This window comes from Anomalospiza imberbis, chromosome 8 (genome assembly GCF_031753505.1).
Source record: "Anomalospiza imberbis isolate Cuckoo-Finch-1a 21T00152 chromosome 8, ASM3175350v1, whole genome shotgun sequence".
NCBI lineage: Eukaryota > Metazoa > Chordata > Aves > Passeriformes > Viduidae > Anomalospiza > Anomalospiza imberbis.
The window spans coordinates 18,824,123-18,836,759 of NC_089688.1; the positions used below are offsets into that span (position 1 = coordinate 18,824,123).

A 12,637-nucleotide genomic window follows, 5' to 3' on the forward strand; every position below is an offset into this window, starting at 1 on the left:
ATTTTAGGTGAAACTTAGTTGGCATTCTGATCCATTTCTTACACTGTGAACGCAAAGCTTTGGCCATACTTTGTGTCCTCTCTGCCTCACAGCTGCTTAACTTGTCAATAGTATGAATGCTGCAAGAGTGAGTGGAGGGTGATGACTTACTATTACTGCTACTTCCAAGAGCAAGGCTTTCACTATCCAGTGGTTCCATGAGACTGTGGCATGAAATTTTAAACATGACCACAAACTTCAACCCTATTTTAATGAGTACTTAGAGATGAATAATTGACAACCACATGGCTTGCCCCTTGTCATCATGCAAGTAAACAGCCTTTTTCTTAGTCAAGTAGATATTTGATGTATGTATTGCAGAGCTGACATGGCTTTCAAATTGCATCAAATGTGTCATGACAAAAATGGTTTTTGCTTTGCTGAAGGCTATTAAAGCTCTTAACTCTACCAACCAAGATCAAAAAGTGATGAATTTGTAGAACAGACTGTGTGCCCTTTAACAAATTGGAAATTTAATCAACTCTTTTGACACTGGAAATAGTTTTCGCATGGTAAACTAAGTCCTCTTAATGAAAGCTGTGTGTTTTGTAGTTCTCTAGTCTCTTGCTCTGATTCCTGTACAATGCAAAGTATTGTGTTTCTTAGTATCTGAAGTTACAGGAGCTCTTGGTTTAACTAACTGATCTGTCACTGACTTTTCCTCTGACAATCCCTATGCACCTTACCCATAAAGGTTTTTGTGAAAATATTTGTGTAGAAAAAGTTACTAAGACTTTTAAGTGTTCAATTCGTACAACTTCAAAGCAATTGATCCTATTTTAACACAGGAGAACACTTTGACTACCAGTAAGAGAAAATTAGCAGAGAAGAAATCTAACAAAGTGATTGAAAACAGCCAATTCAAGGATTGTGAGGAAACTGTATTGGAAGTGGGAAGAAAACGTTGCTTGGAAAATAAGCCTACTGCAGAAGAAGAGCCACCTACAAAGAAAGGTACAATTTCTACCATCACTCAACAGGGGGTCTTCAAAAAAAGCTTGGTTACTATTCCAGAACAGAAGAAAAAAGCTGGGAAGCGTAAACATTATGCTCTGAGGAGGAAATCTGTTATGTTACACTGTAAAAGGAAGTAACTGTTCTCTAAATGTAATCTCTTTTGCAGAGGACTGGCCTATATCATTTACTCCTAAATGATTTAAATAAAATTTTAGTTTTTAGACTCTTCTGCTGCTTTTTCTTATCTGTGTATGTACCTGCATACCCAGCTGTAGTTCTTAGGCAATATCTTAACAGTTGTTGTACTAAATTTTCTGTTCCTGGACTTCTGAGAAAGTAGTGTTTCCTGCTGAAGTGTTTGAAAATTTCCTAAGCAACCATCAAAGGTGTCAGTGACTTACTGACTGTTCAATCATACAATATGTGCTGTGAACCTTGACATTTTGGTCTGTATGCATGCTGTGAACACACCAGCTCTGGTCAAGGTGACAGGGCAAAGAAGGCAAATTAATTTCACTCCCATTCAAATGAAAAGCTTAAGTCCACAAATGGCATATTTTGTGCAGCTCTCATGCTTGCACTTTCAGTCTTTTTGCTGTTCTTGCTTTATCTGTGAACTTATCAGGTAAATAAAATCTATTAATAAGTGAGACTGAGCTATATGGGACTTGTGCAAAATTATATTTGCAAGAGCTGTCTGCCTCTAACTTCAGGACCCAGCTTAGCTTTAATTTCTTGTAGAACTATGGAAAGCATACTCAAAAGGAAGGTGAGAAGTCTTTCCTTTCCTTTCCTAAAGGAGAATGATCGAATTCACATGATCACAGAAAAATGAGGATACAGTGAATAAACTGAATATTGGACTATCATTTGTTACACTGTGAAGTAGATCAGTTTTAAGTTTACAGTGCAAAGAATTCTAGTAAATGGAGTCACATCAGGCTGGCATCCAGGCGCTAGTGGGGCTGCCCAGAGCTCTATAATGGGCCCAGTTCTCTTCAACATCTTCATAAATAACTTTGATGCAGGACACAAAACTATCCTAAGTTTGCCAACGATAGCTCTAGACTCCCTCAAAGGGTGGGAAGCCCTGCAGAGAGATCTAGACAAATTACAGAGCTGGGCAGTCACAAACCTCATGAAGTTAACAAAGACAAGTGCCTGACAGAGCACCTGGGACAGGAAACCCTGGCTCTAAGTACAGACTGGGGAGTGAGAGGCTGGAGAGCAGCCCTGCTCTTGATGATCCTTGAGGGTCCCTTTGAATTAAGGATCTCCTATGATTCTAGTAACAAAGCACTTCATGCTGAGAATATTGAACTGATGTTTGGTGCCCAAGAAGGTGGGAGAGGCATAGGTATTCAGTTTCTCAGATTGCAGGCATAGGTAGGTAAGCTAACAGCCAACAGGTGCATATGTGGATACTGAAAGACTTAAGCAGGGTTGTATTGTCTCAATTCTTCAGTGTCGAGAAAGGTCCATAGAAAATGGCTGGGCCTGCCAGTAGTAGCAAAAGGAGGTATAAATATTAGGCTAAGTCAGCTGACGCCATGTCATCCAGTAGGGCATTTCTGTTTTTGTACAACTTCAAGCATCATTTGAAGCCAAGACTAGGGACTTTGACAAACCCTATGTTTAGTCACCTCAGCACCTCTCGCTTTTAGTGAAGCTTGCAAAACTCCAGTCCAGGGAGAGGAATATGTAGTATTTTGTCTGATATGTTTTCTTAGGACTACACAACTGGGCTTTCAGTGAAAACCATTTCCAAATACAAAATTTTTAATCTTGTAGGATTTTAAAATATGACCTTATATTACAGTAAGTAAGGCTGCTGTTGTGGTTGAGCTAGCAGAAGCACTTGATATATCTTGTAACAGGAAAACTATGGACAAGCAGGAGAAAAGTGTCCTGTTGACTTTCAGAAGCCGAAACACTATTGCTAATGCTTCAGAATAACCTTTGCTAGTGACTCAGATTGACTGTACAACTTATTGAATCTGTTCAGAGGATGTTTCCATGCAGTGCACCTTAATGTGCTTGATGATCCAGTGGTGAGACTGCCTCACTCTACCTTACTGTAGGTGCAGTGTTCACAAGAATCCATAGTATTCTCCCTGTAATACATAGTTGTGATAATCTAATCCTTAGAGATAGTCAGGCTGGATTTAATAATAAAATATATCATGCATGTTACTGCTGAAACACAGTTGGATTCTAAAACACTTGTGTGAAATAGAGCTGGAGTCAGTTTTGAAGGTGATGAAATACATGTCATTTTAATTTAAATGGCTCATTACTTTGGGGAAACAGTCTTAAGTTAAAAAAGCATGGAAATTTTGGGTTGGAATGACATGTTGTAAATATTTCTTGGAGAATCTTACATGCAACATATTAAGTGTGGTCATTAGTAGTTATCCTTTTATCTAGTTTAGAAATGTATTGAATACAGAAGAGAGGAAGGTTCCAGACACAAAGCAAAAAAAAACTTGTCCTGGATTTTAGCTTTGTTTTAAAAGTAAGGTGATACAGAGCATGCATAAAACTTCTCAGAAAGGTGTGTATGGTATGACAGAAAGGTATGACACCATTGCTCCCCTGCATGGAGGATGGGTATTTGCTGGCTCTATTTAAAGAGATTGTTGAATCAGTGGAGGTGGAAACTGGTTATCACTGTGAATGTTACGTAGCTTATAGGTGTTGGAAATACTAGTGAAATTAGCTAGCTTTTCTGCTAGTGGGGCAGAATAGAAGGTTGGAATTGAAATGCAGCAAATTTTTTTAAGTCTTCTGAACACCTCTTTCAGCAAATTATGCCTAGAAGCCCAAGAGGCATTTTCATGCATATAAAATGTCTCAGAGGGTTCTAACAACTTCAATACTCTAAAATGCTATGAAGGTGTGGCTTTCAGGTGGTACGAGTTTTCCACACAGCAATTACAGTTTGGTATTGCTAGTGACTTGTTGATTTTAATTAACCTGAGCTGTAGGGGGATTTATGTGTTCTTGATGTTGTTTTGGTTTTGTTTTTAGGAGATAAGAGAGAGAGTTGGGAAAACTACTGTCTTGATCAAAAGAAAACTACTAATTCTGAGACCTACATGGAAATACTAGCACTAAAGGAAAGAACTGAAACCTTGGAAGGTCAGATAGCTGCACTTGAAGAACAATGCCAAAGAGAAAAAAATGAAAAAGATGAATTAAATCAGCAGATAGCAAACTTGCATCTGAAACTCTCTGCCTCTGAAGAAAAGGCTTCTGGCTTAAGTGGAGAACTTCAACAATGTCAGGCTGAATATCAGGAGACTGTTTCTGAATTGGACAAACAGAAAACTATAAATAAGGAACAAGAAGAAAAGATTATTCAGCTAAATAACGAAGTAACAGGTGCTAAACAAAATATAATTGACAAAGTGTCACAAATTAAAACAATGCTGTCCCAGGCAGATGAACTGTATAAATGTCACTCAGAATCTTATGCTGCGGATATTGATTTATTTAATGTAAAGGATTCCTTAGACCCTCAAAAAGATGAACCAGAGACAGCTCCAATGAGTCCTCTATGCATGCAGTTCCAAACTGCTTCTACAGGAGATCTGAGACAGGAGAGCTCCTTTCACCGCAGTATTGAAAGCATTTGGGAAGAATGCAAAGTTATAATTAAGGCTTCCTCACAAAAAAGTCAACAGATTCAACAACTACATCAACAAGTTGGAGACTTAGAGAAGAGACTTCATGATAGTGAAAATTACAACAATGAACTAAAAAGAAAATTAAATGAGATTAAAAATCAAGAGCATCAGTCTGTAAAGGAAAAAGATCTTGTGAATCAGTTACAAGAGCAAATTCAGAAGAAAACCCAGGATTTTGAAAAACAGGCTGCAGAAAAACAGAGAGTAATTGTACAGTTTCAGGAGAAAGTTGCCAGCTACGAGGGAGAAATAAGAGATCTTAAATGCCTATTGGAGGCTTCTAGGACTAAAGATGACAGGCTGAAAGAGTTAGAAGTAGAACTAAAAGAAAAAGAATCTACTATTTTAAATCTAGAAAGTAATACAGTAGCTCTGCAAGAGAAATGTACCAGTGTAGACAAAAAACTGAAAGAACTCAGTGATCGAGAAGCAAATTTGAGGGATGAAGTTGTGCAGTTGATGAACAGTCTGGAGACCATGAAACATGTTCTTCAGGAAAAGGAGAAAAATGAGTATGAGCAAATACAGTCTACAGAACTGTAAGTAAATAATGAGATTACTCCTAACCCTTTAAGAATAAAATTAAGTTGAAACTCCCTAAAATAAACATCAGTTTGACATACCACACTTGCATATTTATAAACATGATTAACCAAACTGCTTCTTTGAGAAATTTCTATACACTGCTCAAATTTTACATGTGCATATTCTGCTGTCTATGTTTTCCTCACCTGTTTGTATATTCTTTCAAAAATAAGCATCTAAATCATGTGGAACTATTGTGCAGGGAAATAGGAGCATACAATAAAATTAATTATTTTGGTATTTCTAATAATTTTGTTGCAGACCCTTTCTGAAAGAAATTACATAGTGCAATATTATATCCTGTAACTTGTATAAAAGTAGGACATATTTTCTTTGGAAATGACTGAAAAGGAAAAGGGAGGGGAAAAAAGCCTGGGGAGTAAAGAGATAGTTTTGATAACAGCTATTTTAGATGAACAGTCTACTAGAAGACTTGAAGAAATAATGGGTGTAGAGGGCAGAACTTTCCTCAGCACCTTCTACTTTTTAAATCTGTGAGAAATAGGAGATTATGTGGATCTGAAAGAGTATATTTGCTATATGGGAAGGAAATTGCAATTATATAAAAGATAGCTTTAAGATGCTTTGTAGCCCTTCACCTGACTATGGTTTCCTTAGTACCTTATCTGTGGGTACTGCACATACTCCAGAGTACAGTTTAGCATGAAGGTCTGATGATCTCCAGCCCTGTGCTGGTGAAGCTATGAAAGGATTTCTTTTTGTGAGGCCTTGTATTGTAATTTATAGGACCTGAAAAAACCTTCCTTTACTTAGTTTAAAAGTCCAAGATGTCCTGCTGGAAACTACTTGAAATAAATGTAATCACTTAAAAATAAACCCATCAAACTTATTCTTTACTTTGCATAACTTGTGATGGCAGGATTTATTGCAGTGTATTGGTTTTTTTCCACTATTCTTTTTATTCATCTTGATACTTACAAGAACTGGGATGTAGTTATCAACTTTAAACTTACTTTTAACCTTGGGCTTTTCTAATTTGTAAGGTCACCTAATGATAATGATTGCTCTACTGTGCTTAAAAAGATAATATTTTTAAAAAATTGAGTGCTCAGAAGTGAATCTCAGCAGTTTGTTACTTCAGGCTCATATAGTAAGACATTGAAATCTAAATGTAAAATTATGAATTATAAATGTAAAATTATAATGTCATTGGTATGATAGAGCTGAGATTCTACTTGCTAATAAAACCAGCAAAAAGCCTGAGCTAACATGTAAGACTAATGTTATTTGTCTCTTAATTTCTAACCCAAGGCTACGTAAAGATCTTTCTGAAAGTTCTGCCCTTGTACAAAGTTTGAAAAAAGATTTGCAGAGGAAAGATGAAGAATACACAGATTTAAAAGAGAAGTTTTCTGATGCCAAGAAACAAATTCAGCAAGTACAAAAAGAGGTTAGTAACTACAAGGCAAAATGTTTCTTCTGCAAGTTTGGGCTTCTTTTACTAAAACCTGTTTTCACAAACCTCAATCTATGCATGTTAAAAGATATTCATATTACAGCTATTTTGAGTGATACATTTAGAGTATCTTCCCTTGTGCACTACTAGCCCCTGAAATTTAATGAAGATGCTTGCAAAAATTTAACTCTAATTTAAGTAGTTGATTAGCTAGATAACTTACAGAGATTGCAAAAGGCTTATAGCTAAATGTAAGTTTTGCTTCTTCTCTTGTTGCAGGTGTGTACAATGCAAACTCAGGAGAAATCCCTGAGGAAACAAGTTAATGAACTTGAGAAAATTAAAAAGCAGTTTAGTGAAGAATTAGAGTTCAAACAGCGCACAATCTTGCAACTTAAAAAGGTATTTTTTTTATAAAATTTTACTTGCTCTTAATTTTTTTAAACTAATCTACTCATGAGACAAGTTTTCGAAGCAACTGGAGAAAGCTTACAAAAGCTGGGGTAAAAATAGGAGTAGCCAGCTGAAATAAGTTTTAACAGATGAATGAAAAATGTTTAAAGAAATTCTCATGCAAGACTTACTTAAAACAATTTGACAATTGTTCTAGTAAATAAATACTTAATACCTGCAGAGTTTCTGATTAGTGACACTTTGGTATGTTAGTAGTAATGTCTCTTTATTTTTTGAACAGCAGGAATGCTACTTTATGAAGAACTCCTATTTGTTGGGACTGTTTGTCTTAAATGCCTTATTTATTATTTATTAATTTCAAAATGAAAATCTGTTAATTTCTAGCATATGTATTTGTTTATTTCAGCATGTTCTAATTTCTTTAATTTGCTTCCAATGTCATATTTAGGAACAGTTGGATAAAGAAAAGCTGGAAGAAATCTCCAAACAGTATGAGAAAACACATAAAGGTCAGAAAGAACTATAATTGTTCCAATTTTTTTGTGTGTGTGCAATGACAACATAATAAGTGATCATGTCAGTAACAAATTTGAAAAGTCTTGTATATTTGTATTTTAGAGTACCAAGGCACTCCAATCTGGACATTAAAATCTCACAGTCAGAAAGTAATTTTTATTGAATTGTTACTAGATATATTTGTAAGGAAGTAAACAGTCTCAGATTAAGAAACATAAGTGGAGAAAGTATTAGTGTTCATTTAGTCAATACTGGGATTTACTTGGTTTTATTTTAGTTGTCCTTTTTAGCAAAAGCATGAACTAGCACGCTATTGTGTATGGTAGCACAAAGTTTCTGCAGATTTGATAAAACATTTAGGGGTTGAACAGTAGTTAGTTTCTCATAGCCATACAAACCAGAGTCTGATATTTAACACCAAAACACACATGTAAGTTAAACTGGTGAGAATAGAATCACTTAAGAATTTGGGAAGTGGAAAGTTCAATATAACTTGTAATAGAGCTTTTGACCTCAGGGAGTGGACAAATGACTTGTAACTAAGGCAGTTTGGGAGAATGGTGGGAGCTAGGAGGAAGCTCATCGGTAAATTAATTTTCAAATTTTCAGATCTGTGTGCAAAGGAAAAAATAATTGAAGATATGCGGATGACATTAGAAGAGCAAGAACAGACTCAGATTGAACAAGATCAAGTGCTTGAAGCCAAATTAGAAGAGACCAACAGATTGGTTTTGGGTAATCTCTCCATGGAGAGGGAACAGGGAAGAAAAATTGTTTTGAACGTATATTATGATAGCTACTTTACACTTCTGGTTTTACTTATCAATTGCTATTTAGGTGTTACTTTTACGTAACAAATAGCAATTTCCTAAAAAGGCCTCCGTTGTCTATGATCATAGCTGATAAATCAAAGCAACTTCAGTAAAAGGATGGGAATGTGTTCAAATATGTGCTTAAAATTATACACTATGTAAACTCATTTTGTGTTCTACCTAGAACTGGAAGCGTGGAAGCAGAAATATAGAGAGCTGAATAACCAGTGCAATAGAGACTGGCAGGAAAAGATGAGCAAAAATGAGGAGAAAACCATAAATGAAAATGAGGAATTAATAAAACTGCAAAAAGAACTGGAGGTAAAGCATAATGATATAATTCATACATAAATCTAAGGCCATAATGCCCATTTAAGGAGTCTTAAGTTTTTTTTGTCACTGTCTTCAAGAGGCTAGGGCACGATATGGCAAGTTATTACACTCATAAAGGAAAACTCCTTTGAAGCATCTTTTCCATACAGCATCACTGATGCCCCATAATGGAGTGCACCCTGCTCTACATTGTGCTGCTGCTATGCACAGGGCTTCTGCAGCTGCTTTCCTCTTACTGCTGTCTTAATCCAACTCTGGATATCAGTTCCAGGGATCTCTCCTGTCAGTTGCTAAATCAAACTCTCTCAAGATCTTGTGCTTGCTGCATGGCCTGTAAGCCCTTTCTGTAAGGCTGAGGATTTTCCTCTAACTCTCCTTGGATTAGAAAGTAGACTTTATTTTCTAAGCAACTTTACAGGTGCTTCCTGTCTTATGTGGTAAAATGTCTGACAAGAGGTTTGATTGTGATATAAAAGGAGACAAAGTTGCTGTGGATAGAAATGACATTCTTAGGTACATGCTGTCTCTGCCTACCATTCAAACTGTACTGCATTGTTTCCCTTTCAGTCTTGAAGCAGAGATTAGTTTTCTGACATGTCCTTTAAGGCAGGAGAAAAGCTTGGGCATTTGTAAGGGTAGAAGTGTCTGTTTACCATTACTTTTGACATATGTGTCTGTGATTGACCCAGAATGCTTTGAGGGGAAAAAAAATTCTATTCCATGAAGATGTGCCAGTCTGAAAAAGAAATGCTGAAAATTGATAATTTTTTGCAATACAAAAGAACAAGTATTATATAGTGAGTATAATACTTGTACCTGGGAGTAGGCTAGAATAAAACTGTGCTACTGTTTCTGTTATGTTTTTGAAATTAATCTGTTCAATGGTATTCTAAATTTTAAGTCCTTTTTTTCCCTCTACTTATGGTTATTTTTCTGATTTCATCAAATTAGGAGAATGAGGCAAAATATCAAACTGATAGAAAAAAGTGGCTTGAGGAGAAAATGGGACTCATAAATCAAGTAAAAGAAGCTGAGAACCATCGCAACAGGGAAATGAGAAAGTTTGTGGAGGATAGAGAACATCACATGAAGCAACAAGCGGAAATTGTAAGTGTCTTTGTCTCAGCAGTGTCCTGTAGTATCTTTTGTACAGAGTAAATCACATAGCAAGGGTTGAACAGTGGGGGCACATGAGAGTAGCTGGCCAATGTCAGTTCCCTTACTTTCTCACATGACAAAGCCTAGACGAGATGTTCTCAATATGAAAAAGGAATAATAGGAGGCTCATAAAATGAAAAATCTTAACACATAATGGAAGTCAACATGCCTGTTCCTTCCTGTTCCATCGCATTATGAAGTCTTCAAAGTTCATATTATGTGTTAAATACCAATAAATAACCTACATGTAAATTAATTGCTCCTTAAAGCTAAGAAAGCTTACTTTGGAAAATACTTATTCAGCATGCTGTGGTAGTATGTGCTTGCACTGGGGAGACTGATAGTTATTATCTAAGGCACCTTACTTGTTCACTGAACTGCATCAAGGCTGTAATTTTTTAATCAGATGAAATTATTATATGAACTTCTGCAATCTAAAACTACATTTGCATCTGGAAGTAGTTAGCAATGCCTTTGTGGACCTGCAGTCAGTACAGGAGGATGTTAGGAGCTTACAAGTAATTTTACTTTATCTATGACTTTTCTTGACTGAGAATTGTAATTAATAAAATCTTCAAGTGGGCAAACAGAAGCTGTGGTTCTCAGAAAATTCTCTTCACAAAGAGTATGAATACAGATTTCCTCGTTGAAACATGGCTTACTTTTGCATATTTGTACTGAAACTAGTTCTGTATGAGCTTTATAGGATCTGCATAGGCTCTTAAGTTTACTAAAGCTATAAAATAGTACTAACTGTGCAAAACAAAACTAGCAGAAGTGTTCAGATACCATGTAGAAGTGGTGTTCTATTCTAACCCACCTTTTTTTAATATTTAGGAAAGACTTGCTGCACAGCTCGTAGAGAAGGACAACAATCTTCAAAAGTGGCGTGAAGAAAGAGATGAACTAGTAGCAGCTTTGGAAGTACAGCTCAAGACTTTGGCATCTAGCACCATACAAAAAGATGAAGAAATAGAAAGGCTAAAACAGGCTGCACTTACGGCTTCAGAAAAGGTCAGTTTTCTCTTTCTTCTGTGTGAATTTTTGAGGGGTTTTTGGTACCCATTAATTCTGCAAAATACTATAGTTGCTATTTGCATTCTAGCTCTATTTTTTGTTTTTAAACACTATCATATTGAAACTATTTGCAGTTGATTTAAAAAGAAAAGCTTTACATTTGTTTGCAACTGAATTTGTAATGGTAATTGGAGTTTGAAAATATTTAGTAGTTCAAGTAAACACTCTTGTGAATTTGGACTGGGTATCTGAAAAAACTCTCCCATTTGTTGTCTTTTTCACAGCACCAAGAACTTCATGAGCAAATGGGAGGTGAACTTAGAATTCTAAAAAAGTGTAGTAAAATAAAAGGTTCTGTGTTGTGTTTCCTCAGATTCTTACAAGACTCTTCTTCACTTTACATAAAGGCATTAAATTATTGGCTTTGTATTGGATACCTGACTGGTTTAGCCTGCAGTTATAAAACTGACATGATCAAGTAATCACAATGATGCTCGTGATATTTTGCTTACTTTTGACAGTCCTGAAATTTGTGGCAATTTTGATGTTTATTAGGATAAAGAAACTGACATAGAAGATCTAAAAAAACAGCTGGCAGAGAAAGATGACTTTATAAAGGAAATGAAACAGCAGATTAACCATGAAAATCCTCAGTCTTTGGCAGAAGTACCTTTGCCTGAAGAAGGACAAGATAAAATTGATCAGTCTGTAAACAAAGAGGTATGCTTGTTTATGTATTAAAGATATGTTAATACTTCTGTTATTTTTTTTCAGTGTATATTTCTGTATATAGTTTTGGAAATCTCCCAAATCTTTGTACTTTACCTATATCCTCAGTTCTGAGTTCTTATTCATTCTTTCACACTCACTCTCAGAAAATAAGTACTTTAGTTAAATGAATATTACCTGTCTATACATTAAAGGACCTTTGCACCTGAGGCAAAAACTAGTTAACTATTCCAGGTTCTAGATATTTTGGATACATGTCATTGGTAGTGTCATCTCAGTTTGATTATATCAGTGTTAAGGGGATTTCAACTCAAACCAACTTTAATGATATCACCTATTGTGTAGTGAAATGATTCTGTGATTAACCAGCCCATTTGGGGGTTCATAAGAACAAAACAGTATCTTGCATCCTACTTAAAACAAAACCAAACCAGTATTTGAAGTGTACCTAAAAGTAGAAATAAAAGCTGTATAATCTAATCATGTGACTAATTATATCTGACTTCAGCTGTGTGCTCTTGAAAACTTACCTCTCAGTGATGCATATGAAGCGGCTGATTATTATGTAAATCATCTGGGAAAAGAATACAAACCCTTTTTAATATGTGACCAATAGCAGGGCAGACTAGGGTTTGCTTCCTTCCACTGTAGGAAACCTGTATGAAGCTTTGTTAGCAAATGACACTGACTGTACCTGGGCAACTTTATTAGTCTGCTCTGTTCTGGGAATGCAGTGCTGCTGGGATTCTGGGTGGGATTCCCTCTCAGAATCCCAGCAGAGCCTGTTGGACAACTACCTTTTGGCTTTCCATGAGCTTTTATCACTTTTCTTTTTAAGAGGAAGGAGTTTCACCCTTGAGGGTGAACCAATGTAAGGAGGAATAGCTGGAATTCTCTAGAAGGGGAAGAAAGCTCCCTAAAGATAAGCTACAGAAATATACTTTTCTCACAAAAGCTGCTATTACTGACTA

The 12,637-nt window shown here is 35.9% G+C and overlaps 1 protein-coding gene across 4 annotated transcripts in view; it reads left to right on the forward strand.

Annotated features, from left to right (window-relative positions):
• The window catches only part of KIF20B (kinesin family member 20B), a 34,492-nt gene that overhangs the window by 16,566 nt on the left and 5,289 nt on the right, over positions 1-12,637 (forward strand). For 3 of the 4 annotated variants that reach the window (XM_068197615.1, XM_068197616.1, XM_068197614.1), the window contains exons 19-28: positions 828-993; positions 4,027-5,224; positions 6,543-6,681; positions 6,967-7,089; positions 7,550-7,610; positions 8,227-8,352; positions 8,614-8,750; positions 9,714-9,869; positions 10,758-10,934; positions 11,493-11,657. In XM_068197615.1, the coding sequence (XP_068053716.1) occupies positions 828-993; positions 4,027-5,224; positions 6,543-6,681; positions 6,967-7,089; positions 7,550-7,610; positions 8,227-8,352; positions 8,614-8,750; positions 9,714-9,869; positions 10,758-10,934; positions 11,493-11,657 (2,448 nt within the window). The remainder of the gene's footprint in view (positions 1-827; positions 994-4,026; positions 5,225-6,542; positions 6,682-6,966; positions 7,090-7,549; positions 7,611-8,226; positions 8,353-8,613; positions 8,751-9,713; positions 9,870-10,757; positions 10,935-11,492; positions 11,658-12,637) is intronic. The other variant, XM_068197617.1, reaches the window with a different exon arrangement.